Below are 26,527 nucleotides of genomic sequence, written 5' to 3'. Positions count from 1 at the left end.
TAGATATGTACATAGTGGTCTCCTCTGCCCTCCAAGGTGGAAGGGCCCAGTCCCTCCTGCATGAGCAGCCTCCTCTGTTTGCCCCACTTGGGGTCCTGCAGAAAAGATTATTTCCTAGGTGTGCCATGAAGTGAAAGGATGTGTGAAAGACTTTAGAAGGCCCGGTGTGCTCACAAACAACATCCAGCCTACTGGGTCACCGGCCAGACCCCTCCTGTTCAACACTCTGTTGCCCTTTAAAAATGTCTACCTATTCCCCCATCATCACCCATTCCTATCACTACCCACCCCATTCAAAGCCATCTTTAAGATATACTGAATCCCACAGTTTAGAGGGTTGAAGCACTACCCACGGTGTGTTTCCGGTCAAGGTGGCTCTAGGCCCACACCTTGTAAGTCAAGCTCCCAGGAGACACTGCTAGGGTTTGCAGCACAACCAGCACGCTTGACATTTCTATTAGAACAATGGGACCCGATTGCCACCGGCAGGAAGTCCATCGTCACTGCTGCCAACCCGTGTATCAAAACGATAATCCTCAAAAAAGAGTACGGAAGAATGGAGGAGAAAGATATTAAAAGCGAATTTGCGGGCGGCTACAAGAAGAAAACAAAAACAGTGGATGAGGTGACCTTGGAACCCTTTGCTTCCCGGCACTCCCCTCTGAATCATCACGCTCCACTTGCGACGCTGCAGACTCCGGGCTCCTGCAGGCAGGCGTGGGATGCCCCCGTTCGCCCCGGGAGCCTCGAGGCGTCACCGCGCGTTTCCAAGCAGTGGTCCGGGGGAAAACAAGAGGGCGGCGGCCTGGCGAATGCTGCGGTCTGCGATCCCGGGAGAGCGTGGCCGGGCGCCACACGGCTGCGCCTCGCCCTCCGATGACCACCGCCCTGCTCCCAGCCCCTCGCCCTCTGGTTGAGCCTGCGGCCAGACGCCCGGCGCCCCTCGGTTAACCTCCCACGCCCGGCCACCTCCTCCTCCGCCTTTTCTCCTCCTCCTCCCCCGCCTCTTCCGTTTTCTGGAGGGAAAGGCTGCAGCCTCCTTCTGGGCTCCGCATCCCGGCTTAGGTAATACGCTTTCCTCTTTATCTTTACGCCCCCCTCTCCTCGGCGCCACAGCCTCCCTTCCTGCTCGGATCCGGGTCCCCGGGCTGGGCGACCAGCACGCACCCATCGCCTCTCCGGAAGGTAGGTGAGTAAATCTGGGCCAGCAGGGCTGTTGCCTCTCCGCCCGGCCTGTGATGACCTCTGTCCGCTGCAGCGAGGCTGCCACCCGGCCCGGCCCACATCGTTGCTGCAACCAGCCGGGCGGAGGAGCTCTCGAGTCCTGCGGCTCTCTGGGCTCCGCAGAAACGACCCGAAAGAAGTAGACGGTGGGAAGAAAGATTGGCAAACACTTTTTTTTTAAAAATTCGATCAGCATTTTTAGGTCGAAGAAGCTGATCTGACAGTTGTCGAGAGCAGTGGCCCGGGTTCAAAGTGTAGATGGCATAGCTGTCAAGCGCCCCTTGGTTTTTGCTTTGAGAGATGCTTGTTAGTGTCCATTGCTGCTGGCTGCCACTAGTGACCTACTAGATGAGCGTAAAATAACATGAAGGGACTATATTTAGAAAAGTCTTTGCCTCCTTGCTTTTAATTCACTGCATTTGAAAGGCGGTCTGGTGAGACGTGCAGAGTTAGTTGGTGTGGCCAGAGTCGAGTAGTGGGGCTGGGGGATGCAGATATTTAACATGGGTTTGGCCGGATCGTGTATACCGTTAGACACGAAGAGCTTGAAAAAAATCCCTAGATTATTTAGTACATTCATGAAGAATACACACAAACAATCAAGGTGTGTACTTTGGAGATTTTCCGTTTTAAAGCAAATTTTAAGGCGTTGAATAAGCAGAAGTTTGACCACTGTGTGAATGGCGTTCACTTCAAAAGAACAGTGGGTTAAGGACTGTGTGGATAGACCACTTGAGTGCATCCCACATGTTGAATAAAACATTTTTTGCGTTTTGCTGTGATTCCTAGCTTTGAAACCAAAGAAGTTGGTAAGGATCAGCCCTGCTCAGCCTGATAATAGTCTAACGATGAAAATAATCCACCGAACTACTATTGACTGAATGAATTATCTAAGTGACCTCATTTTTTACCTTTAAAATAGGTTATAGAAGGGGGTAAAAGGGGAAATAGAAGAGTTCATTTTTTCAAGGCAGATATTTGTTTGCATTCTTATTTAGAATCTATTTTTAAGCTTTGTGTATTTTTATACTACTCTTGCAGTTAGTTCTTAGTCATGAAGAAATTATGTAAAAGGCATGAAGTTACATTTTATTTTTCATAGAGAAAGCTACCGTTTCTTTTCAAGTTATTGGACTAAATCACCACCTGGTTGGAAACTGCAGCTTGGACTCATGCCATTTAATGTGGAATATCTTATTATAGATTTAAATTACAGCTATACTTGTGGTAGTTCTGAAAAAAAAAAAGATCATGTCTTATTTGACATATAAGGCCTGTGAAACAAAAGTTATAAAGTTATTCATTATATATTTACTTCTGCTTTTTTTTGTGGCTGCATTGGGTCTTCGTTGCTGTGCATGGGCTTTTCTCTAGTTGTGGCGAGCGGGGGCTACTCTTCGTTGCGGTGCTCTGGCTTCTCATTGCGGTGGCTTCTCTTGTTGCGGAGCACGGGCTCTGGGCGTAGGGGCTTCAGTAGTTGTGGCTCGTGGGCTCAGCAGTTGTGGCTAGGGCTCTAGTGCACAGGCTCAGTAGTTGTGGTGCACGGGCTTAGTTGCTCCGCAGTGTGTGGGATCTTCCCAGACCAGGGCTCAAACCCATGTATGTCCCCTGCATTGGCAGGCGGATTCTCAACCACTGCGCCATCAGGGAAGCCCAGCAAACATTTTTACATGTTCAGTCTCTTTTTGTGGTAGGCAATCTTAATTCAAGTCCTTTAATGTTATAAGAGCATTTTATTAATGGATTTTTAGTGCAGATTACTGTGATAGTAATCTACAGCAAAATATTGTGCTGATCATTTCTCTTTCATGTAACAGACTTATTTGTTACTTTTTCTGTGTTCCTAATCAGGGAAGACCAGAATGCAAATTTCAGTAACTTATTTATAACTTTTATTAAAATGACCCAACACCATCTAAAAAAGAAAAAACTTTATTTCAGCATTAAATGTGGTCAATTATATATAAAAACAAATTGACAAAATAAAGTATTAATCTATAAAATAATTCATTAAGATGAATTACCACAATGGAAAGTATCAGTTTCTTTCTCTCTCCATTCCTTTTCTTTCTCTTTTATTTTGCTTTTTTTTTTTCTTTTCTTTTGTTTTAGGGGTGGAGAAAGGTTGTTTTGCTTTCTTGTTTTTATTTTTAATCAACTAAATGTTAAAAAAAATTTAACTTAATTATCCAAGTTTAAATTAATGTAAATATTTACTAACTTTTTTAATAGATACTTAAATTTGTCTTCTTTACAGAGTGATGATGGTTAGGTTTCCCTCGATGCAAATGAGAGTTGTAACAAATTGCACAGGATTAAATTCAAATGACTAAAGGAAAATGTTATTTAATATTGCTTAAGGTAATCCTAATGTACTTAAAAAGATTTTTTTTATCATCAGTAGTTTTAAAAATAGGATCTTATCTTCCAAGTTCTAGAAAACCCCTCTAGTTAATTCCTGAGAATTTGCAAGAATCACATATAACCACATATAATCCCAGTTTGATCTGGGAATCATGAAAGGTCTGTTTTAAAAATTGGTTGATTGTAAGCTTCATGAATAGCAAAGAATGGGGGAAATAGAAATGAAAACTCAGATCAAAAAGGTAAATATTAACTAGCTTAGACATTAATCTATGGTTGCAGCATTAGCAAGAATGCAAGAGCATTGAGTATATTTGTATATTGAAGTGGCTTTAATGAGCCATTTATATCGTTTTAGTACTTAGACCTTTTCAAGTAAAAGGTACTATAAATATTTTTCTATCACTTTATGTTCCTTTGAAGGCATATGTTACATTCAGTATTATGTATTGTTGTATTCAACATTTGTCAATATCTGTTAAAAATAAACATTTACCTCTACAAAATGGAAGTAGAATGATAAAAGATATGCTGCCATAAACCCAGCCTGCCAAAATGATACACAATGTGATCGCTGACCTTTACTTTCTTGCTATAATATTCAGAGAATATATTTTAGGTCATGTAATTTATCACTGCAGAAATAAATAATAATAACCATCTTCTAAGAAGTTCTGTAAAGAACTCGTTTGAATCATGTTTCCTAACAGTTATCATCCTAAAATTTGCATAATGAATAATCCCTTACAGATTAATTTTAGTGCAAGAAAATCCTTTTAAACATGTTTATCTCTAATGGAATGAAAATCAGTCAGTTAAGTTACAGAACTCCCACTGTGTATCATGAGGAGATGGAAAAATTGTGTATCCTGCTCCCAGGGAACCTACAGCCTATTAGAGAGAGAACAATGGTGCCCCAAGGGCAGGCATGGGGGGGTGGGGCTTAGGCCTACCTAATAATGTTCATTAACCCAAACTGCTGTAGCCGATAAACACACTAAAGTATAAAAACCAGCGTGATTGCAGTGCAAAATCAACTACAAGGCAAAGAGCCTAGTGCCCTCTTTCAACTTAATTTTCATGACCCCGCCCCAACTTTTTTTTTTCATTCAACCAACAAATTAGGTAGATGATAAACATCAAAAGCCTTAAAAATGTACATTTTTTTGAACCTGTAATTTTATTTGTATTTTACCCTTTAAAAAATTGTAGTAAAAAATATATATATGACATAAAATTTACCATTTTGACCATTTCCAAGTGTGCAATTCACTTGCATTAAGTACGTTACCATTGTTATGCAACCATCACCACTATCCATCTCCAGAGCTTTTTTATCATCCCAAACTGAAACTCTGGATCCTTTAAACAATAACTCCCCATAACCTCCTCCCAGCCCTGGTAACCACCGTCCTACCTTCTGTCTCTATGAATTTGACTATTCTGAGTACCCCATATAAGTGGAATTATACAATATTTGTTCTTTTAAGTCTGGCTTCTTTCACTTAGCATAATGTTTCCAAGGTTGATCCATGTTGAGGCAGGTACCGGAATCTCATTCCTTTTTAAGGCTGAATAATAGTCCCCAACCTCTTTTTTTTTTTTTTTTTTTTTGCGGAATGCGGGCCTCTCACCGTCGTGGCCTCTCCCATTGCGGAGCACAGTCTCCGGACGTGCAGGCTCAACGGCCATGGCTCACGGGCCCAGCCGCTCCGCGGCATGTGGGATCCTCCCGGACTGGGGCACGAACCCATGTCCCCTGCATCGGCAGGTGGACTCTCAACCACTGCACCACCAGGGGAGCCCCCCAACCTCTTTTATATGGAAAGTGGATGTAAAAAAATAGAGAAGTTTTGAACTGGGACAGACCATAGAAATCATTCCCTCCAACCTCTCTGTCCCTTCTTTCTTTTCCTTTTTTATGTTTACAGAAATGAGGAAAACAAGTCCCTGAGAGCTTACACATGTGGCCAGGGTTTTACACCTGGTTGGTTAAAGGCCAAGCAGAGCCTAAGAACCAGCTCCCCTGTGGCCTAAACAAGGCTCTTTCTACCACACACCCACGGTGGCCCACGTAGACCATAAAAGGCAAGTGTTAAATGAGTTGGTACGGAAAGTAAGTGTTGCAAAAGTTCAAAAGAAAAGATAAAATGACTGAAAAACGTTACATGCAAAAGGAAACGTTCAAAATGGATTTGAAGACTAATACAATTAACGATAAGATTAACAATTATCAAAGCTATAAATAATATTCTGCTGGAAAAGTTTCTACAAGCCATACATCTTTCTTTTTGCCTTGAATTAGGCATTAAATCTGTATTTTTAAAAATATTTATTCTTTCCCACAGTTAAGATAGCTACACTGAATCTTCTTCCATTTTTTTTATTTTCTATGTGATTTCAGATTTCGTTTGTGACACCTCGGTTGTATGCTAAAAAATATCTCTTAGCATATAAAAGTTTAAGCATATAGTTGGAAGACAGCAGATAGAAAAGAGTTTCTATTTAGTGAAAGTGTTTCTCACTCCCGAGAAGAGGATAAAAAAGGGCCACTAACAAATTTAAAAGTATTTCTAAATGGAATATTTTTTCATACTTTTCAAATGCATTCTGGGAAGACATTGAAATGTATACTTTAGGCAAGTATTATGCTAATGTGGAATACTTATTATGTAGGTCAACTTGCATTTTTTTTCCAGCATTTAATTTTTGTTACAAAAAAGACAATATAGTTAACCCTTAGCCGACCAAGGCCATTATTCTTAGGCGCAGTAGCTATAGCTTTCCCTGTTCTGCTCCTGAATAACTAGTGAGAGACAGAGCTGACTGTTGCACCTGGTGTTCCCTTAAATTGTCAGATAAAAATTAGATGAGTGACGTTGCCTGTCCTCAACCCAGATTTACTGGATCAATATCTCCAGGGGAAAAGTCTAAAAATCTGTATTTTTAATGAGTGTTTCAATTGATTCTTGATCTTACTAATTAGGGAGACACTACTTTAGCACAAGCTCCCATTTACAAGCTACCAGAACAACATTTGAGGATAGAGGACTTCTTTGTGGTCTATTGCTTTGAGCAGCAGCAGTGAGCAAAAATGTGGGCTAATGTGGTACAACAGTAGCCTTACTAGGGTGAGGTAGACTGATCAGCTTAGAAATGGGCATGTTATGTCAACACTGTTTGAAGAATGGGAAGAAGGGAGGGAGAAATGTGAAGGTTAAATAGATGGATTTACATATCCCATATTTAATGTCTTCTCTAACAAAACCAAATTAAACTTACCATTTTTGGCTATTTAATCAACAAAATTAATCAAGATAGGTCACCTCCAGATGTCAGAGCATAATATCAGATTCCAATTTGGTGCTCAAAAATGTGGTTCAGTTGCTAGTCATCCAGATACAGCTTTGTTTTTTTTTGTAAATGAATGTAGAATATATGTAGACTTCGATATAAATAAATATGGGCCCACGTGCCTAATGGCACCTGGGTAATGCTGTTAAAATACACGTATAATAAACAATATGACAAAGATGAATTCTATATTTACAAAGCTAAGAGAAAATTCATAAGCCAACATTTATTGAACACCCCTGAGGTATGCGCTAAGAGTCATAAGAAACCATGCACATTTAAATCTCCTGCCAGACAAGGGCATAGATAAGCAAACCAATGTACAGTGTGTTGGAGAGCTGGGATAGAGATTTGTCCTGCCTCCATTCTCCTATGGTCCAGGTACCCAAGATGGAGGGTCAGGCATGGCTCCTGGAGGAGCCAACTCTCTCTCCACATACACACCCTTTAAAAAACTTTCTATCTAAATAGAAATACATACAGAAAAGTATGCAAGTCCTAAGGGTGTAGCTTGATGAATGTACACAAAGTCAACCCACCCATGTAACCATCACTCAGATCTAGAACATTCCCAGTGCCTAAAAGCCCCATCATTTACCCCCATCAATAATCCCTCCTTCTCCAAGGGTAACCACCACTGCAACTTCTAACACCATAGGTTAGTTTTGCCTTTTTTTGAACTTCAACTAAATTAAATTGCTCCACGTATATTTTTTGTGTCTGACTTCTTTCACTCAACAGTATGTTTTTGTGAGATGCATCCGCATTGCTGCCTATAGCAATAATTCATTAATTCTCACTGCTGTATAGTATTTTCTTTTGCAAGTATGCCACAGTTTATTTCATTTTAGTGTTGATGGTCACTCGGGTTATTTCTAGTGTGAGGTTACTGCAACAAATTATGCTGGTCATAAATATTCTTGTACATGTCTTTTAATGTATATGTGCAGGAATTTCTGTTGAGTAGAAGTCTATAAGAGAAATTGCTAGGTCATAGGTTATGCTTGTATTCAACAAATTATAAACAGTTTTCCAACAGGGTTGTACCAATTTCATTCACACCAGCAGTATGAGTCTCATTGCTCTACATCCTCATCAAACCTTGACATTTTCAATCTTTACTTTTAGCTATTCGGTTGGACATGCAGTGATACCCTGTTGCAACTTTTAAGTTGCATTTTCCTGATTATTAACAAGTTACACTATCTTTCCATATATTTATTGGCCATTTGAACATCTTATTTTATGAAGTATCTGTTCAAGTTTCTTGCCCTTGAACTGATTCTGAGAAGGTGAGTAGACATTAGGCATAAGGCAGGAGGAAGGGCATGTCAGCCAGAGGGAACAGCATGTGCAAATTAATGATCTGCCCAGAGCATGGGAGTAAATGGACAGATGGTGGGAAATCAGCCACTAAAATGCTAAACTTAATCAGAGACTATGAAGTGATGACAGCAACATCGCAGAGATCAAAGTGAAACAGCACTAAAGAAGTACAGGCAGTCCCATGCTGTACTACTTAGTGGATTCTGAGAAATGTGTGATGATCAAATATCTGAAAGTTGAGCAAAGCTCATACACTGGAAGGACAATTCAGTTTCCAATGACCTAAAAGGTAGTGTTTGTAAATGCCTGTTAATGCTTGTGGTACAGTTTTCCTTCTGGCCTAGATAACCAAGTGGGTAGATGAGTGTCTCCTAGGGATGTCAGGGGAGGCTATTGTTAGCAAGTTGCACTTTAGCCATCGTTGGTTACTCCAGTTGAGCCCATTACATACTTCGTGTGGGCCCACTTCTGTTCCCCATCCTTTCTGGCAGCTTCCATTCTTTAAACTACTCCCTAAAGCAGCCCTAACCTGGAAGGGGAAGAGGAACAAGGTCTCTGTTTCCCCTACAATAGCAATGTGAGCTAATTTAGAGCCTTGGCCAGCCCTGCAGCATGTGCCCACCTAGGGAGAGTCCTGGCCAGCTGCACCCCTTTGAGAGAGGTCACCAAAAACACTTCTTGTAAAGCACCCAGGTATTTCATGGAAGTTGGACCCCAACAGCAATAGCAGTCAGGCAGGGCCACCACACAGTCATTTCAAATTGCCAGTCTTCAGAGGATGAGTGACAGACTGAATTCAGTTTATGAATTGTGAGGATGGGGTGGAGTCATTGTCTAATGGGCAAAAATGTGGGCTCTGTAAAAGTAGTAGGTTATCTGCAGGAAGAAATGAATGTCAACAGAAATGCTTTGACCTACTTGCCTATTCATTAGTGAGCAGTTCTGTTTTGTTGAGGGCCCTTATCTATGTTGTCACATTTCTGTCACCGTGAGCAACACAAGGGCATGGCCAGGTTCTGGTACAAGCAGGCTCATCACACAAAAACAGACACCCTTGGCTCTAGAATCTCCACAAATTTCCCGACAAAATATCCCCCTTGACGGAATAGTGACCCTCCTGAGCCATCTGTAGATGGTCTACCATGAAGCCAGAGTAGTCTTCAGCCTCCGGGAGCCAAAGTTTCCACCCAGACACCCAGAAACTGAAGCAATCAGATCTGGCCTGCATAAAGGAACTTTTTTCTGGGTCATTCAAAGAATTACAAGTAGTTTCCAGGCTTTTAGATTTAATGGAGTAGTAAATTTTCAGAAAAGATTTCAGTGACCCCTATAAAGTTGCCAACTTCTTATTTTTCAAGTAAGGACTGTGATTGTGGGTTCTGTGAAGTTGTATTTAATAGTCATAGCTGTCATTTGTCATCTACTATACGCAAGGCTCTGTGCTTGGTACTTTTCCAGAAATACCTCTTTTGATCTTCACAATGTCCCTGCAAGATTTGTATTATCTTCATATTACAGATGAAGAGAGAGGCTCAGAGAGGGTAGGTAAATTACCAGATGCCACACAGCTAGTTGATGGCAGAGCCCTGGTTTTCAACCCAGGTCTATCTGATTCTGAAGCCTATGTCTTTCCCATTTTACTGTTTATCACGTCTGAAATATGTGTATATTATTCAGATATAATTTTTAATATCTGGTGTTCTGATGAGATGATAAGATGGTCAGAAATTAAAATTGAGTTTTGTCTTTGTAGAGAGATTTGGGCTTCCAGGAAAAGTCTTAAAAGCTTTTTTTTTTTCTAATTGGCCTACTTCAGTTTACTCAGTGTTTCTCTAATAGATGTGAAAATTCCCTAAAAGCTAAAGAGACTGTTTCTATCTGACACTGTGACACGATCTTATGTAAACATGTAGATATACATTTGGTATGAGATGGTGAGGAATGTAACTTCTTTAAACCTGTTCTGCTCAAATGTGACTTGAAATGGGTTGTCACAAAATAAGGCTTATAAGAGTATTTCAATGTTCACTGATCATTAATGATTTGGCTGTTAAAGTGAGTAGCTCCTAGTGGGAAAGACTGTCTTACAGAATTAAACTTATTGACCACATAAACAGGAAAGAGAACCCTACCCCAGTTCCCTGTTTGGCCAGAAAAAAAGAAGACAAAGGAATAGATTGGGTTGGCATTTGCTAAGTTTAGCAAGGTCTCTTTGGGCTAAATTGTATTCTCTCTAAATTTGTACGTTGAAGCCCTAACTCTCCAGTACCTCATAATGTGACTGTATTTGGAGATAGGGCCTTTAACTTAACTCAGTTCAAGGTTAAGTGAGGTCATATGGGTGGGCCCTAATCCAATCTGAATGGAGTCTTTATAAAAGAGGAAGAGACTCCCACGGATCCTCGTCCACAGAGGAAAGTCTGTCTGCAAGCCAAGGAGAAACCAGCCCTGCTGACACCTTGGTCTTGGACTTCCAGTGTGCAGAACTGTGAGAAAATAAATTTGTTGTTTAAGCCACCCAGACTGTGGCAGTTAGTTATGGCAGCCCTAGCAAACAAATACAAGAGGAATGAGGTATTCGGCATGAGCTGACCCCCTCCCCGCCCCTCATGCCAAGACAGCCAGTTAAGAGAGATATCAGTAGAACATAGATGAGCTTTTATTATCCAGCAAAGATGGTTTACACTGAGACTGAGGATCAGCTAGGGGAAAGGTTTTCCTGAGAGCAGAAGAAAAGTGAGTATCAAATAGTGATTTTTTAATAATCAAACTACTGACAGCTATCAGGGAGGTGTGTGTGTTTCTCTCCTTTTTGCTATATAATATACCTTATAATAATAATATTCTTGCGATTATTTATCCAGTGATTGCTCATTTCTTCCCTTAGTTAACAGCTAACAATTTATGAAAGGATTTTATTGGCTAGAGCACTGGCTAACAGTGTGCTCTAGTCAATAAAACTGGGTTTCTGCTGTTTCATCTGGGCTTGAATCTTGTCCCAGCCACTTCCTAGCTGTGTGATTTTGGGCAAATTATTTACCCTCCTGTGCCTCAGTTTCTTTATCAGTAAAATAGAGGTAATAGTACCTTCTCCGTAGGGTTGTGTGAGAATTAAACGAATTAACATATGTAAAAACATATGTAAAGTGCTTGGAAGGATGCCTGCCATATAGTAAGTACCTAATAAATGTTAGCGATTATTATTTTAACTTGGGCTTTTTCTCTGCATATGAATAACTGTTAGCACATGGTTTCACCAAGATATCTGGCCACCAGGTGCCAGCCCCCCTGAAATTACCAGCATAGTATTAAAGATGAATGAACAGCCTAAAGAACAGTAGCTACTAAATCTCAGTGTTTAGCATCATCTAGGAGGCTGACAAAACTACAGATTTCTGGACCCTGTCCCCAGCAATTCTGATTCACTAAGTTGGGATGGAGCCCCAGAAATCTGTCTTTTTAATAGGCGCCTTAGGTAATTCTAACACGTGGTTGCCAGAATACCTATTAAATACTAATCCAAAGGAATTTCTTCTATATTCAAAGCTATTAAATTATGGTAAATGTCATAACTTACTAATCATGAATCTATAATAATTTTCATTTAAAGTATTTGAAATGTTTAAATAAAGCCAACTTAGGTCAATAACGCATATATAAATTTTTTAAAAATTTTATTTATTTATATTTATTTATTATTATTTTTGGCTGTGTTGGATCTTCACTGCTGTGCACGGCTTTCTCTAGTTGCAGCGAGCGTGGGCTTCTCATTGCTGTGGCTTCTCTCGTTGCGGAGCACAGGCTCTAGAGCACACGGGCTTCAGTAGATGTGGCGCATGGGCTCTAGAGTGCAGGCTCAGTAGTTGTGGCTCACAGGCTTAGTTGCTCCCCCACATGTGGGATCGTCCCGGACCAGGGCTCGAACCCGTGTCCCCTGCATTGGCAGGCGGATTCTTAACCACTGTGCCACCAGGGAAGCCCAATAACGCATATATAAACTTGCTTTTAAAAATCATCTGAATGATAATTTCCATGAGTGTTAATACAAGCTATTAATAAACTCGAAGAAATTCTGTATTGGATGTAGCCCTCAGTTTCTCTCAAGTTGAGTCCTTCAAAGTGAGGACAAATTGTCCATTATGCCCTTGAGTGTTGTGGCCTGGCTGAGTGAATTGAATTGAGGACAGATGGAGAAAGAGATACGGAAGCAGCTTACAGAGAGAAGCACAGAGGACCGTGGCTCATTCATTTGGAGGAAATAGTCCATTCAGCCAGAAAGTAGCAGGCTAGCTATGCAAATTAGTTAGAAAGTCTTGCATGTACATGTTGATAGCTGTGAGAGATTTTCTTTTTAGGGGGTTAGGACCCTGGAGCTAAAGAAGTTCTGGATTCTATAGGATGGCTGGAGAAAGCCTAGTCCTAAACTGAAACTGCGTGTTCAACCTGGAGCTTGACAAGACACCGTAGTGTTTTCTAGGTTCAGAATAAAAGGTGATTAAGGTTGAGTGCTGGGATAACTTTGGAACTGAAAAATCTGATTTACTGTGTTATGATGAATTCTTAAAATCTGTGCACCTGTTAATTACAGGACTAAAGTTTAGAGCTGCTAATTTTTCCCCCATTGGGCAAGTTGCTGTGCTCAGGTGAAGTGAGAATGGTCATTATTGAGGAACTAAAGGTCAGGTTCAAAGGTGAGAAACTCCAGATCTCTGGGCAGCTGTATAGAAACTTACCAGGACTAAGTTGGTGAGTTTTCCGTGTGAGAAGGGTGGTGGTGGTGCCTGGAGATTGTAGCCTGTGTGAGTAACTCACCTGAGTGTTCTGAGGGCGTCATAGGGAGAGATTCTTGGTTATCCAATGGTGTGGTGGTACGGTGTTTCTTTTACCAAAAAATAAATAAATAAATAAAATTGACTTTAACAAAGTTGAGTAAAATAGACAATACTGGTATTGTTAATTCAGAAAGTTTTCAAACTGGACTCCTTAAAATCTTCATGGTACTTTTAAGATAAAAAGCTGCTTAGGTACGGTTAGTTCATTGATTCTTTTTCCTTTACTTACAATAACCTCATAACATGTACCAAGATATCAAAATAATCAAAGTTATTGAATTTATACACTTGGAGCTTCTGTATTCTACTGATATGTATGTATCCATGTGTGTATACATTATATATAACTTATAATTTAGAGCATGCAGATACCATAAATTGTTTCTAAGTCAAAGTGCCTCAGCTGTATTAATATAACCGTTTTTCTTAATGTTGAGGTTTAAGTCAACCAAAGTGAATTTTTTTAACATATTATTCAATCCTTGGGGGTAAAAGGCATTTAGGTAGGCAGGTGTTTTTGTTTAATTTTTAACTCTATCATCTCTACTACCTGATATTTGTGTTGTCACTACAGTACCACTTTGGACAGTTATCTCCAGGAATTGGAATTCTTGTCCTTTGTGCTTAATTGTTCCAAGATATTTTAAAATATAATTTCTTATTAGAAAAGCAGTATATATTTACTGTAGAATATTTGAAAATTATAGAAAAGCATAATGAAAAAAATCCTCCACAATTCTAGTACCTAGTGATAATTACCATTAAACGTCTGTTTATCATTAAAACATCACCTACTAGCCTTTCAAACTCTCTCTATATAAACAGAGTGCATGTGTGTATAAACACAAATTAGGAACATACTATGATACTATATATACATTTAATATTATAACATTAACATATCCCTATTAAATATTCTTCAAAAATATTATTTTAAGAACTACATTGTAGTCTATCTTACATTGCACCAATGTTTAAGATTATTTTTAACTTTTTGCTGCTGTCAATAATACTAATCCTTCTGTGGAAATATTTTAACACAACTGTGACTTAATACAAAATAGGGCCAGACTGGAGTTACTGGCTAAAGGTAATAACATTTCTAAGGATCTTGATACATTTTTCTCAAATTGCCCTGTGGAAACCCACTTGTTTGCACGCCCATTAGCAGAGTATCAGCACCTGTTTCACCACATCTGCAAGAATGAAAATTAACTTTAAAACCAGTTTTGTCCATCTAATAGTGGAGTAGGATGTTTCATTGTTTTTATTCACTTTCCTTTTATTACTATTGAGGTTGGACATATTTTCTTAGGGTGGTTGACCCATAATCTTAAGAAAATAGCATATATTTTTTGAAGCAGACCTGATTAAGACAAAACGGCTATGACAATTCACAATTAACTCCTTTGCATTGACATCTTCATTGTTGTACTAATTCTCAGCCTCCTAGAGTCCATTAAAGGAACTTCTTTTTTTATTTCATTTTATTTTATTTTATAGATCTATTTTATTTATTTATTTATTACATCTTTACTGGAGTATAATTGCTTTACAATGGTGTGTTAGTTTCTGCTTTATAACAAAGTGAATCAGTTATACATATACATATGTTCCCATAAAGAGCATGAGCTTCTGTGTGAGCCCTGCCAGTTAGTCTTGTGTAACCCTAAACAAGTTGCTTAACTTCTCTGAGCTTCAGTTTCCTTGACTGTAAAGCAGGGCTGATAATCCTCACAATAATTCTCACAATACTGAGATAGGAATTATTAAAGCCTTCAGTAAAATGCAGCTACTATTGAAACTGAGAAATGTTTCTCTCCTCATTACCTGATAGATATGTCAAGGTGTGGTAGCATGCCTCTTAGAAGCCAGAACTTTTCAAGTCCCAACAAGTTGCATGTTTGAATTCACTTTATTATTTAAACTTGCTAGAAGAGCAGTGCAGCTAGTGGGACATTTTTAATAGAAAAAAAAAAAAGGTGATTGGGGTTGGGAGATCACCTGGATTGCTAGCCCAGTGTGACCCCAGAGTCCTGCAGGACACAAACATGCTTGCTGGTGTGCTTGGTACTTTAGAAAGTTGCCCCCAAACTGATGGGATAAACGGGCTTTCCCTTCTTCCTTCTTCCTTTGGGGGAAAGGGTGAAAGAAAGAGCACTACTTTAATAATGTTGTTGCTAAGCTTGTGTGCTCATTCGAAGGTCATTATGTGAACTTGGCTTTTCCTTTAACATTGTGCTCGTGTATCCACCTGCCTATTGGTCTAGGGTTTTGTAAATATAATGTAGATTCTCATTCAAATTCTTTCACTGAGAATTCAGTTCTTTGCATAATGGATTTGAGACTATAAATCTTTTGATCTTTAAAAATAAGTTTCAATTTTTAGATGATATCTAGTCTTCCACCTGGAGGATGCGACTGTGATCTATAGTAGCTGTTCAGCCATGCTGACCAGTTGACTGCCAGATGGGTTGTTAGCAGTGCCGAGGCACCCTGACATCACTCTCTGAACTGCTTTCTCTTTCACATTCTTGTACTTTTCCAGCTGACGGCCCGGAGGGTGGGTGCCGATTCCACCAGACGCTGCAACTGAAAAGCCAGGTTCAGAAATGTCAGGTATCCTCCGGGAGCTGCTCTGTGTCTCTGAGAAAGCTGCCAACATTGCCCGGGCGTGCAGGCAACAGGAAGCCCTCTTCCAGCTGCTGATAGAAGAAAAGAAAGAGGGAGAAAAGAACAAGAAGTTTGCAGTTGATTTCAAGACCCTGGCTGATGTACTGGTACAGGAAGTTATAAAACAGAATATGGAGAACAAGGTAAGAAGGTCCCAGCCAATGTAATTGCAAAATATTTGCCCCTGTGGTTTTTCCCCTCTATAGAATAGCATCCTTTCTCCTCGCCACCCCTACCCCCATTATTAACACCTTGGATTCTAATAAACAACTTGGGTTTTTCCCCTTGTTTTGACTACAATATTACCAAAATGTGTGCTGCAGAAAAAAATTTTAAATACAGAAAAATAAGAATCCTCTTAATCCTACCACTAGAGAAAACCACAGCTGTTTTGCTAAATATTGTTAGAATATTTTCCTTCTGTCTGTGTACATGGCACACACAATTTATTTCAAAAGAAATGAGAACATACTGCTTTATAACTTTTTTTTAACTTGATATATTAAGTCCCACCTTTTGACATAATCACTTATCTAATGGTTGCCTCAGTTATGGGCTCATAGAGTCCTGGAGACTTAAAGTCTCCCTTTATTTGAGTAGGAAAACATTGTTTAAACTAACAATGATTGTAATTCTAGGTCTTTTAAGGTGACTGGGGAAAAGAAATTATATTCATAAGTAGTAATAACAAACAATAACATTAGCAGATACTTATAAATGCTTACTATGAGCCAGGTACTGTTCTAAGGGCTTTAAATATATTAATTTAATCATAACAATTTTATGAGGTAAGAACAATTACTTCATTGTAATGGATGAGAAAAGGGAGACACAGAGAGGTTAAATAACTTGCCTAAGGTTGCACAGCAAGTGAATGGCAGGGCTGGTTTTTGAACCCAGGCTGACCGAGTCTGTGCTCTTTGCAATACTATATTGCCTTTTATATGGTAATCTAATAATTTCTTTTCTTTTAGGTTTGAGAGCATAGAATTTTATGTCGGAAAGCCCTACAAAATATTAGAATCGTTTCTATGAAATTCTCAAAATATTAGGAATCATTTAGAATCATTTAAGTGAATTCTTGACCACAGGCAGGAAGAGAGAATAAATGGCCCCTTGAAATATCTACAAACTGTACTTTTTCATGTCTTATAATATCTGGCTCCAATAAACTAAAAGGAAGCAAATTTGTTTTTGTTACTGATCAACAGCTGGGTGGAAGGGATGGTTGAGCAACTGGATTAGAAATGTATCAACGTTAAGTTCTGTGGGCTAATATTTGCCCTAGAGCATTATAACAAGTTCAGGCAGTTGTTCATTCATGAAGTATATGCCAGGACTTATGAACACATAAATGATATTCACTTTTGGCTTGTATAAAATAGTTTCATGACTCTCCTATACTGTAGCCTCAGAAAGGGTTTCTAGGCAGGTTGTGGGAGACTGGAGCTTCAGCCCTGGATGAATTGATGAATCGGCTCAGTGCCAGCCCGTGTTGATTTGCATTGTTCTTTTTTTTTTTAATTTAATTTAATTTATTTATTTTTGGCCGCGTTGGGTCTTCGTTGCTGTGCACGGGCTTTTCTCTAGTTGCGGTGAGCGGGGTCTACTCTTCATTGCAGTGCGTGGGCTTCTCATTGCAGTGGCTTCTCTTGTTGCGGAGCACGGGCTCTAGGCTCGCAGGCTTCAGTAGTTGTGGCACGTGGGCTCTATCTAGAGTGCAGGCTCAGTAGTTGTGGCACACGGGCTTCGTTGCTCCAAGGCATGTGGGATCTTCCCAGACCAGGGCTTGAACCCATGTCCCCTGCACTGGCAGGCAGATTCTTAACCACTGCGCCACCAGGGAAGTCCCGACTTGCATTGTTCTTTAAAAGAGTTAAAAATAACAAGTAGTTGTGGGCATTATTAAAGCTACTGGCCATCTGTGAATAACTGAGCTCAAATATTTGAAGCATTTCCTTGCTTTTATTGCTTGAGAACCATACTCATATCATAATTCAGCACATATTTTGAGAGAAATTATCTTTACTGCAGAGAAAATCAGAAGCAAAATGTGTCTGAAAGCTTCCTGGTCATACAGAGATGAGAGAAAATTCCTATTTAGCTTTTTTTTTTTTTAATTCTATATTGGCACATAAATTGTTGGCAAATAAAATATTTCCCCTTTTTTGCTATATCACCTTCCTAGCCTGATGGCTAATGATACCTCCAACAGGTCCAGAAAACACACCTGAAAATGAAAACAAAATCAAATATTATCCTCTGATACCTTCTATCCAGTCTCAAGTAATCATCTCAGGTACTTGGTCAATAACATTAACTTGTATAAGCTACTTAGGTCCTGTTGAGGAGCAACAGTTAAAACATCTCCTTTGTAAACATTCTAGCTCTATGGCCCTTAACTAGAAGGATGAAGTTTCTAGAAGTACTTCTGCAGACTCAACAGAACATAAGGAAACCAGACTTCTACCATGATTTGGACTTTCTAAAGGGGCAAAGGAGCAGGAAAATATTAGAAAACTAAGTACTGAACCAAGCTGACTTCACTTTTCATACTTGTTATACTTGGATTGATTTCTGGAATTGTAAATTTCAGATCTAATTGTGCTATTTAATTTGAAGTATAAAATGAAAATCTGTTCAGAATTGAACATAAATGTGGGATTTTTTTTTTTTTCTTTATTGTTGTATTTTTGTCATACTCTGAATCATTCAGTTTCCAGGCTTGGGGAAAAAAATTTTTGGAGAAGAATCCAATGAGTTTACAAATGATTTGGGTAAGTATAAATGTCTTAATGTATTTTTATAATTTAATTATCATATGGTATTTTTATTTTCAACTTACATCATGAAGTAAATGGATGTTTGGAGGCCTTTCACGTAAATACATATTTGAATGTTAAGCTTCATTCAATACTTCAGAATATCATGCCGTTTACGATAGGGAGATGTGGCATCTTAGGATTATTTAGCAAGTCCACATGTATTATTCTAGATATAAATCTGTAGCATTTGAATAACGTATGATTTAACCTTTGGGAAAGTTGCCTGGCCCTTTGGGAATCTGATGGAAGTTATAGATGCCCCCAGAAAGATGCACATCTACACAGTTTTGCAGGCAATTTCAAGTGCAAGTAAACCCATTTGTGGACCTCCTAGGGAGTCCATAGACCTTGGCTGAGAATGTAGAGGAGGCCCTGTCCCTGAAATCACCTCATGGCTTCTCTGGTCTCAGAACCTCTGTACAGGGAGTTGGACAACCAAAAAGGTTCCTTTTACCACCAAGTTTTAACTCTTATTTAATTAGTTTCCTGTGGACCAAATTCTCGTTTGATGGACCACCAGTTCCCTTGTGATAGAGAGGAAAATACCAAAATCGCTGATCCTTTTTAGAGAAACAAACTGTTTTTAGTTGTCTGGGTTTTTGTTTGTTTAATGGTAGAAGATTAAAATAGTGAACTTTAAACACTGATCATGTGACAAATAGTTAAACATCTAGAGGCATGCTTACAAAGAAAACTAATTTCTGGATTAACTCTGGAGAAAAATTTGTCTTCTTCATGGGCAGTGTATTAAAATGCACTTAATTCTATGACACTCAGTAAGAAGAAAGAAAAATCTCATTTAAACTTAAGATTAAAAAAGCCACCTGTACAGGAATAAAGACGCAGTTGTAGAGAATGGACTTGAGGACATGGAGAGGGGGAAGGGTAAGCTGGGATGAAGTGAGGGAGTAGCATTGACATATATACACTACCAAATGTAAAATAGATAGCTAGTGGGAAGCAGCCGCATAGCACAGGGAGATCAGCTCCGTGCTTTGTGACCACCTAGAGGGGTGGGATAGGGAGGGTGGGAGGGAGGCTTAAGAGGGAGGTGATATGGGGATATATGTATACACATAGCTGATTCACTTTGTTATACAGCAGAAATTAACACACCATTGTAAAGCAATTATACTCCAATAAGGATGTTAAAAAAAAACACCGGTGACTAACCAGTGAGAAATCCTACACTTAAAATCCTGTTTGACTACTTCATAAACAGTTATTTTAGTATTTCATTTATGTATCTAGAATTATAGGAGCAAAAAGGCATTCCACGTACATTTTCCTTAGAACTGAAGTAGAGAATGGGTTTAACAGAGAACCATGGTGAAGGGGAGGGGCTGGTGGATGAGGTGAGGTGAGACAGTGGAAGTTCAAAGGAAGGAGTTTGGATTTTCCTCTAAGCATGATCAGTATTCAGTGGCACATTTTAAGCAAAGGAGAAATGTGATATGATTTGCTCCCTTGAATGATCCCATGACTTTTACTGAGTCTAGTGTAGGTGCTCAGCAAGTGGCGGTGATTAGCATTATTATTCCCCAACTTCAACAGTCTCATTTAATTGAATTGAACTACATGTAATTGACTGTTTCTTGCTGTTTCAGAATCATCATTGTAATAGACTCACACTGTGCTTCCCAAACTCTAAGGATCACATGAATCACCTGGGGATCTTGTTAGAACTCAGTAGGTCCGGGATGGGGACTGCAGTTCTGAATTTCTAACAAGTTCTCAGGTGATGCAAATGCTGCTTGCTGTTCTTGGAATGGCTAGGTTAGCTAGGAGTATTTGTCTATATACCACAAAATCTCCAAAGTGCCATGTTTTCTTAATTTTTAAAAAATTTATAGTCTGCATTGCTGTGACTTTCTGTTGCTATTAACTTGCCTGTTTTTGCCAGCCTCTTTTCTTACTTTTGCGGGGGCTGGAAACCAGATTAGGCAAGGGTCTAAGAAGTGTCTTTGAAGTGATGGTAAAGCACCTGGACTCGGTAACTTGGGATTTCAATTGCAGAAACAGCTTTGCTTACATGCTGATTTCCAGTGGTTTCACAGAGAGCTATTCTAGGTATGTCATTTAGAGTCCTACAGCTTTACCACATTTAAAGATTAATGTACTTCATCTTATGTTACTTTACTGAGCATAAACAATTTAGGGAGGTAGAAGCCCTTCTTTGTACTGATAAGAACTCCATTCTTTTCAATAACATATTCAAATGTGAATAGGGTGACCCACAGTATATTAAAAGGCAAAAAATATAAAAGATTGGTTATCAAGGACTCAGGGTTCTTAACTGGTCCATGAGCTCCCTTAAACTAGATACAAAAAACTGTGTGCACGTGCCCATGTGGACATTTTTCTGGAGAGTAGGTCCTTTGACACCTGGAATTCATTCCTCACTGTTAGGTGCATGACTGACCACTGAGCAGCTATGACTTTATGAAGGCCACTGGGTGATTCTGGCAATCAGCCAGGTTAGGAAACACTGGTATGGCTATATTTCCCTCACCTAGTCTGAGGTGCCCTCACAGCTTTTGTTTCTTCCCACCCCTCTGTTGTTCTTTCTCCCCTGAAACTTGAGATGTAATGGTCTTTAGTTTGTCTTTACTCTAGGGGAAAAGATTATCATGAGACTGTGTCCAACAGAGGAAGAAACAGTAGATCTTCTCAACAAAGTCCTTAATGGTAACAAGTTGGCATCTGAAGCGTTAGCCAAGGTTGTACATCAGAACGTTGTCTTTAGTGACCCAGCTCTGGATGCGATAGAGATCAACATTCCACAGGACACTTTGGGAGTTTGGGTGGATCCTATAGGTAAGTAGAGAGAGTGTTTGCTTTTGTTTATTTGCTTTCATTAATAATCCCTTTTTTTTTTTTTTTGGTGGGGGGTTAGAAAAATAAAAATTGAGGGTATGGTTTAACTCTCCTAGGAGTTTTATTTTTAAAGTTTTGAATTTTTAAAATGATAAATGACTTTCACTGCCGTGGCCTGGGATCAATCCCTGTCAGGGAACTGAGATCCCACAAGCCGTGCGGTGCAGCCAGAAAAAAAGAAACGAAGAGCTGAGGTGTGTGTTATATACATATATCTATCACATGTATCTATAACATATGTGTGTGTGTACACACATACCCACACACACACACAGGCACATATACAAAGCTGAATTAACTCATTTTTGAAAGACCTCAGGGGCCAGACTGCTAAATATGAGAGAAGAATGAAGTGATAGCAGCTATAACTAACTGAGCACACATGCCATTTTAAGAACATTCAGCACCAGCGGATTATTGCCATCTGGGAATACTGTCCAGCTCATCAAATTTTTTAAAAAAAATTAAAATCCAGGTTTTTATGTGAGATCTCACAATTTAACCACTGGCTACTAATTCAGTTAAACAAGCAAACAATCAAAACCACTATACAGGCCAAGCAAAACACAGCTGAATGTGACTCTTAGCAGTCGGTTTGTGAGTCCTGTGTAAACCTCACCATGAATTTTGTGGCCATGATTATGGTAGAACCATAACATATAGCTCATTGTTTAAAAAGTGTAGGCCTCTCTCAATGATGCTATTAATATAATGCCCTAGGTATTAATCTTCGAAAGTCCCCCTTTTTCCCCTAACCTTCCTGGCATATTCTACCCAGTACAACTGTGACCAATCACACTGAACAGGCAAACTCCCCCCACCCTCCCCATCCTACAAGCGCATTAATAATGATAGAAATGCCTTCAGTCATCAGAGAATTAGAGAATATTCAGCCTATGGATTGTATATGCAAACTAAGAATGTTTTCCAGAATCTTTTATTGCTTGAAGGTAAATCAGCCTCAGTTAAGGTTTTTGAGGGACAGAAACCTTGTATTCTTGTTCTACCCTGAATTGATTCTGTTAGCTAGCTCTCTGGATCTTGTGCCTGACACATCCTTAACTGGGCATTAACTCATTAGATGTTGGCAGTCAGCTGCTGGCATGTACAGTCTTATAAGAAGAAACCTAGCTACTTGGCTTCTTTTTCTCAGGACTCCCATCAATTTCTTCCTCTTGTACTACCATCATTGTCTCCTTCCTCCTAATTTGAGGGACAAAAACAAACAAACAAAAAGGTAATTCCACCCCTGACAGATTCCTGGATGGAGGCTTTCCCATCCACCTTGGGCTTGTCCTCTGATTAGTAAGAGCTCTAAGGAAGCCCCTTGGTTATCCTGAGCTATTAGCTTTGAAATGATTTTGACATGTGATGGATATTTGAGTGCTTGTTATTTGCAAGGTGCAGTGCTAGCTGCCATAGGAACTATAGACGTGTCCTTTCTCTCCAAGACTATATATTTGGGAAAATGAAACACAAGCAGCTTAAAAGTGAAGTACAAGAGGTCGAAAAATAATTCGATATAAGTGGCACCCAAAGGTAAAAACTGATTGGTTACTATCTTCGTCAGTTTGGGCTGCTATAACAGGATGCCATGGACTAGGTAGCTTTTAAACAACAGAAATTTGTTTCTCACAGTTCCAGAGGCTGGGAAGTCCAATCTCAAGGTGCCAGCATGATTAGGTGAGGTCCTTCTTCCTGATTCATAACTGGTACCTTTTCACTGTGTCCTCACATTCTGGAAGAGACTAAAGATCTCTCTGTAGCCTCTTTTGTAAGACACTAATTCCATTCATGAGGGTTCCACACTGAGGACTTAAGTACCTTCCAAAGGCCCCACTTACTAATACCATCAACTTTTGTGGGTAAGAATTTTGGGGGGACATAAACATTCAGACCATAGCAGTTACCAAATTAGAAGAGAGAAACAATATAGTACAGGGTTTGTAGATGTATTCATCATCGTCTTCTAAATAATCATTTCAAATAATCCTAACAAATTTGCTTCATTTTTCAGATTCAACTTATCAGTATATAAAAGGTTCTGCTGACATTAAATCCAACCAAGGAATCTTCCCCAGTGGACTTCAGTGTGTCACTATTTTAATTGGTGTCTATGACATACAGACAGGGGTGCCCCTGATGGGAGTCATCAACCAACCTTTTGTATCACAAGACCTAAACACCCTCAGGTAAAAGATGAAAATTTTTGGTATATTATGGTTTTTAGAATTTACAACCTCAGCTTTGCTTATTGTCAAGATGATCTCTCCGCCTGACATTCCCATGACTCAGTAGATTTGGTATTCCTACTAAAAATCTGCATGTTTGAATTAACGTTCTTTTTACTCTCAGCCCTGGGTCTCGCAGCAAAATGTGACAATGATCTAATGAAAAGCTGAGTAGGTACAGCCAGGGTTAGGACCTGGCTCTGGGGTGCTCTCCTGGTAGAACTGCCAGCATCACTTCCTTTTCTGCCTCCCTCCTCAGGCTCCCCTGAACTCCTGTGCAGGGCAGAGTTGCTCTGATCCATGGCCCATGCTTGCAGGGCTCCAGGGCATGGCAGAGGCCAAGAAGAAGCAGCTTTTCTCCTGTGATTTCAGTATTTTATTGAAATAGATAATATTTTTTTCCACTTGTATAGAACTGCATATTTTTTTATAAATTTATTTGTTTTTTATTATTATTTTTTGGCTGCGTTGGGTCTTCGTTGCTGCGCGCAGGCTTTCTCTGGTTGCAGTGAGCGGGCCTTTCATTGCGGTGGCTTCTCTTGTTGCGGAGCATGGGCTCTAGGCGCGCGGCCTCTAGGTGCGCAGGCTTCGGTAGTTGCAGCACGCAGGCTCAGTAGTTGTGGCACGTGGGCTCAGTAGTTGTGGTACGCAGGCTCAGTAGTTGTGGCGCACAGGCTTAGTTGCTCCGTGGCATGTGGGATCTTCCTGGACCAGGGTTCAAACCCGTGTCCCCTGCACTGGCAGGCAGATTCTTAACCACTGCGCCACCAGGGAAGTCTTAGAACTACATATTTGTATTAAACTTTGACTTGCTTCAAGCAACTAAGAATTGTTTGTTCTTTAATAGTCATAAACTACACCTATGGAATTTTGATAGTTTTCTTCTAACCTTGCCTTCTTCCAAACTGAAAGTGTTTGTTGTCTTTAAAGGGTCGTTAAGAAGTTAAAAATAAGTGGGACTGGATGCTGCCATAATCATGACCTAGAAATGGTTGACAAAGTAGTTAGTAGCATAGATCCTAGAGTGAGACTTCCTGGGTTTGAATGCAGATTCTATCACTGATTTACATTCTTACACTTACATTCTCTAAGCCTGTTTCCATCTCTGTAAATAAACTATCCAGCATATATAGTAAGTTAAACATTGAGAAATGATAGGTGCTATTTTTGTTGTTGCCAGAAATAATGAGTCCATCTTTCTTGGTGTTAAAACCAAAGTGGAGCTAGTGAATTAGAGAATGAAAAGGCGTTACCAGCTGAAGAAAAACTTCAGGATTGTGAAAGATTTGCAGATTAAAAAGATTATTTATCTGTTCATCTTTCCCCCCATTAAACTTCAAATGGCAAAAGTGGCAGTGAAACTTTGCGGGATTTCTGGCCTCCAGGAACAGAGCAAATATTTTAGCATTGTCCTAGTTGGGTGTGATGATACAGAAAAACTGAAAGCATTCCTAACCTGCAACAGCACAGGCAGCAACACGCACAGGGAGTAACTTTTTTTTTTTTTTTGCGGTACGCGGGCCTCTCACTGTTGTGGCCTCTCCCGTTGCGGAGCACAGGCTCCGGACGCGCTGGCTCAGTGGCCATGGCTCATGGGCCCAGCCGCTCTGCGGCATGTGGGATCTTCCTGGACCAGGGCACGAACCCATGTCTCCTGCATTGGCAGGCGGACTCTCGACCACCGCGCCACCAGGGAAGCCCGGGAGTAAGTTTTAGAAATGAATTAGCTACTTGGTATCCATTTCTAAGCTTAAGGACCTTGAGACCCATTATGTTATATATTTTTCATATCATCAAGTTGGGAAGCCATATGAGCAATGAAAAACGAATGGGATAACCTACGGCCACAAACTGAATGTTGTCTTCCACAGGTGGAAAGGACAGTGCTACTGGGGCCTTTCTTACATGGGGACCAATATCCATTCATTTCTGCCTCCCGTCTCTACAAGAAACAGCAGTGAAACGCAGAGCCAAGTGACCCAAAACCCCAGCTCTGAGGCGGAATACTCCCACCCATTCTCAGCTGTCATTAGTACTAGTGAAAAGGAGACCATCAAGGCCGCACTGTCACGTGTGTGTGGAGAGCGCATATTCCGGGCAGCTGGGGCTGGTTACAAGAGCCTCTGTGTTGTCCTCGGCCTTGTGGACATTTACATCTTCTCAGAAGATACCACGTTCAAGTGGGACTCTTGTGCTGCCCACGCCATCCTCAGGGCCATGGGTGGGGGAATGGTGGACTTAAAAGAGTGCTTGGAAAGAAACCCCAACTCGGGGCTTGACTTGCCACAGTTGGTGTACCACGTGGGAAACAGAGGCGCTGCTGGAGTGGACCAGTGGGCCAACAAGGGAGGACTGATCGCTTACAGATCAAAGAAGCAGCTGGAGACATTCCTGAGCCTCCTCCTCCGACACCTTGCGCCTGCGGATGCACATACATAGACGAGCTCCATCCTCAGGGACTCGAAACCCAGCTGTGAACCTAGTTTCCACCTCTCTGTCTTTTGAAGACAGCTTTGTCCTGTCGACAGTCAAAGTTCACCTTCCTCTTTTGAGGAGCATTTTTCCATTATGTGTTCGTAATGTTAATGTCAATAAATGACTGATATTCATGCCGCAGTTAAATGTGCGAGATTCTTAATAGTGGATTTTGTGCTATTAATGTTGCTTGAAACACTTCAATAAGATATTGAAGACAGGAAAAATTCCTGCTCAATTAGTAAACCTCTTCTAAACATCTAAGGGTTAAGTTAATGCCACTGAAGTATTAGGGAGAGCCAAGAGGGGGTTGAGCTTAGCTTTGTTTCCCTTCTGGAGGAAAACT

At 40.1% G+C, this 26,527-nt stretch overlaps 1 protein-coding gene across 2 annotated transcripts; it reads left to right on the top strand.

Annotated features, from left to right (window-relative positions):
- The first annotated feature begins 1,133 nt into the window (after positions 1–1,133).
- INPP1 (inositol polyphosphate-1-phosphatase) lies at positions 1,134–26,315 on the top strand. 2 transcript variants are annotated; one of them, XM_082658994.1, is made up of 6 exons: positions 1,134–1,185; positions 15,649–15,916; positions 18,490–18,550; positions 21,215–21,415; positions 23,493–23,667; positions 25,578–26,315. In XM_082658994.1, the coding sequence occupies exons 2-6, from the start codon at positions 15,713–15,715 to the stop codon at positions 26,143–26,145; spliced, it is 1,209 nt and encodes a 402-aa protein (XP_082515120.1). In that variant the 5' UTR covers positions 1,134–1,185; positions 15,649–15,712; the 3' UTR covers positions 26,146–26,315. The 2 variants fall into 2 exon arrangements, with proteins under 2 accessions (XP_082515120.1, XP_082515121.1); XM_082658995.1 differs by having other exon boundaries at positions 1,136–1,189.
- Positions 26,316–26,527: the final 212 nt, after the last annotated feature.

The sequence above is a fragment of the Grampus griseus genome, assembly GCF_964374135.1.
Source record: "Grampus griseus genome assembly, chromosome: 7".
In the NCBI taxonomy this organism is placed as follows: Eukaryota; Metazoa; Chordata; class Mammalia; order Artiodactyla; family Delphinidae; genus Grampus; species Grampus griseus.
This window is presented reverse-complemented; position numbering and strand designations above follow the sequence as displayed.

Excerpts from the sequence above, each read along its gene's own strand:
- INPP1 (XM_082658994.1), top strand. The coding sequence starts at position 15,713 with ATGTCAGGTATCCTCCGGGAGCTGCTCTGTGTCTCTGAGAAAGCTGCC. Across the intron at positions 15,917-18,489 it reads AACAGAATATGGAGAACAAG|TTTCCAGGCTTGGGGAAAAA; the intron begins GTAAGAAGGTCC and ends TGAATCATTCAG. Across the intron at positions 23,668-25,577 it reads CAAGACCTAAACACCCTCAG|GTGGAAAGGACAGTGCTACT; the intron begins GTAAAAGATGAA and ends TGTCTTCCACAG.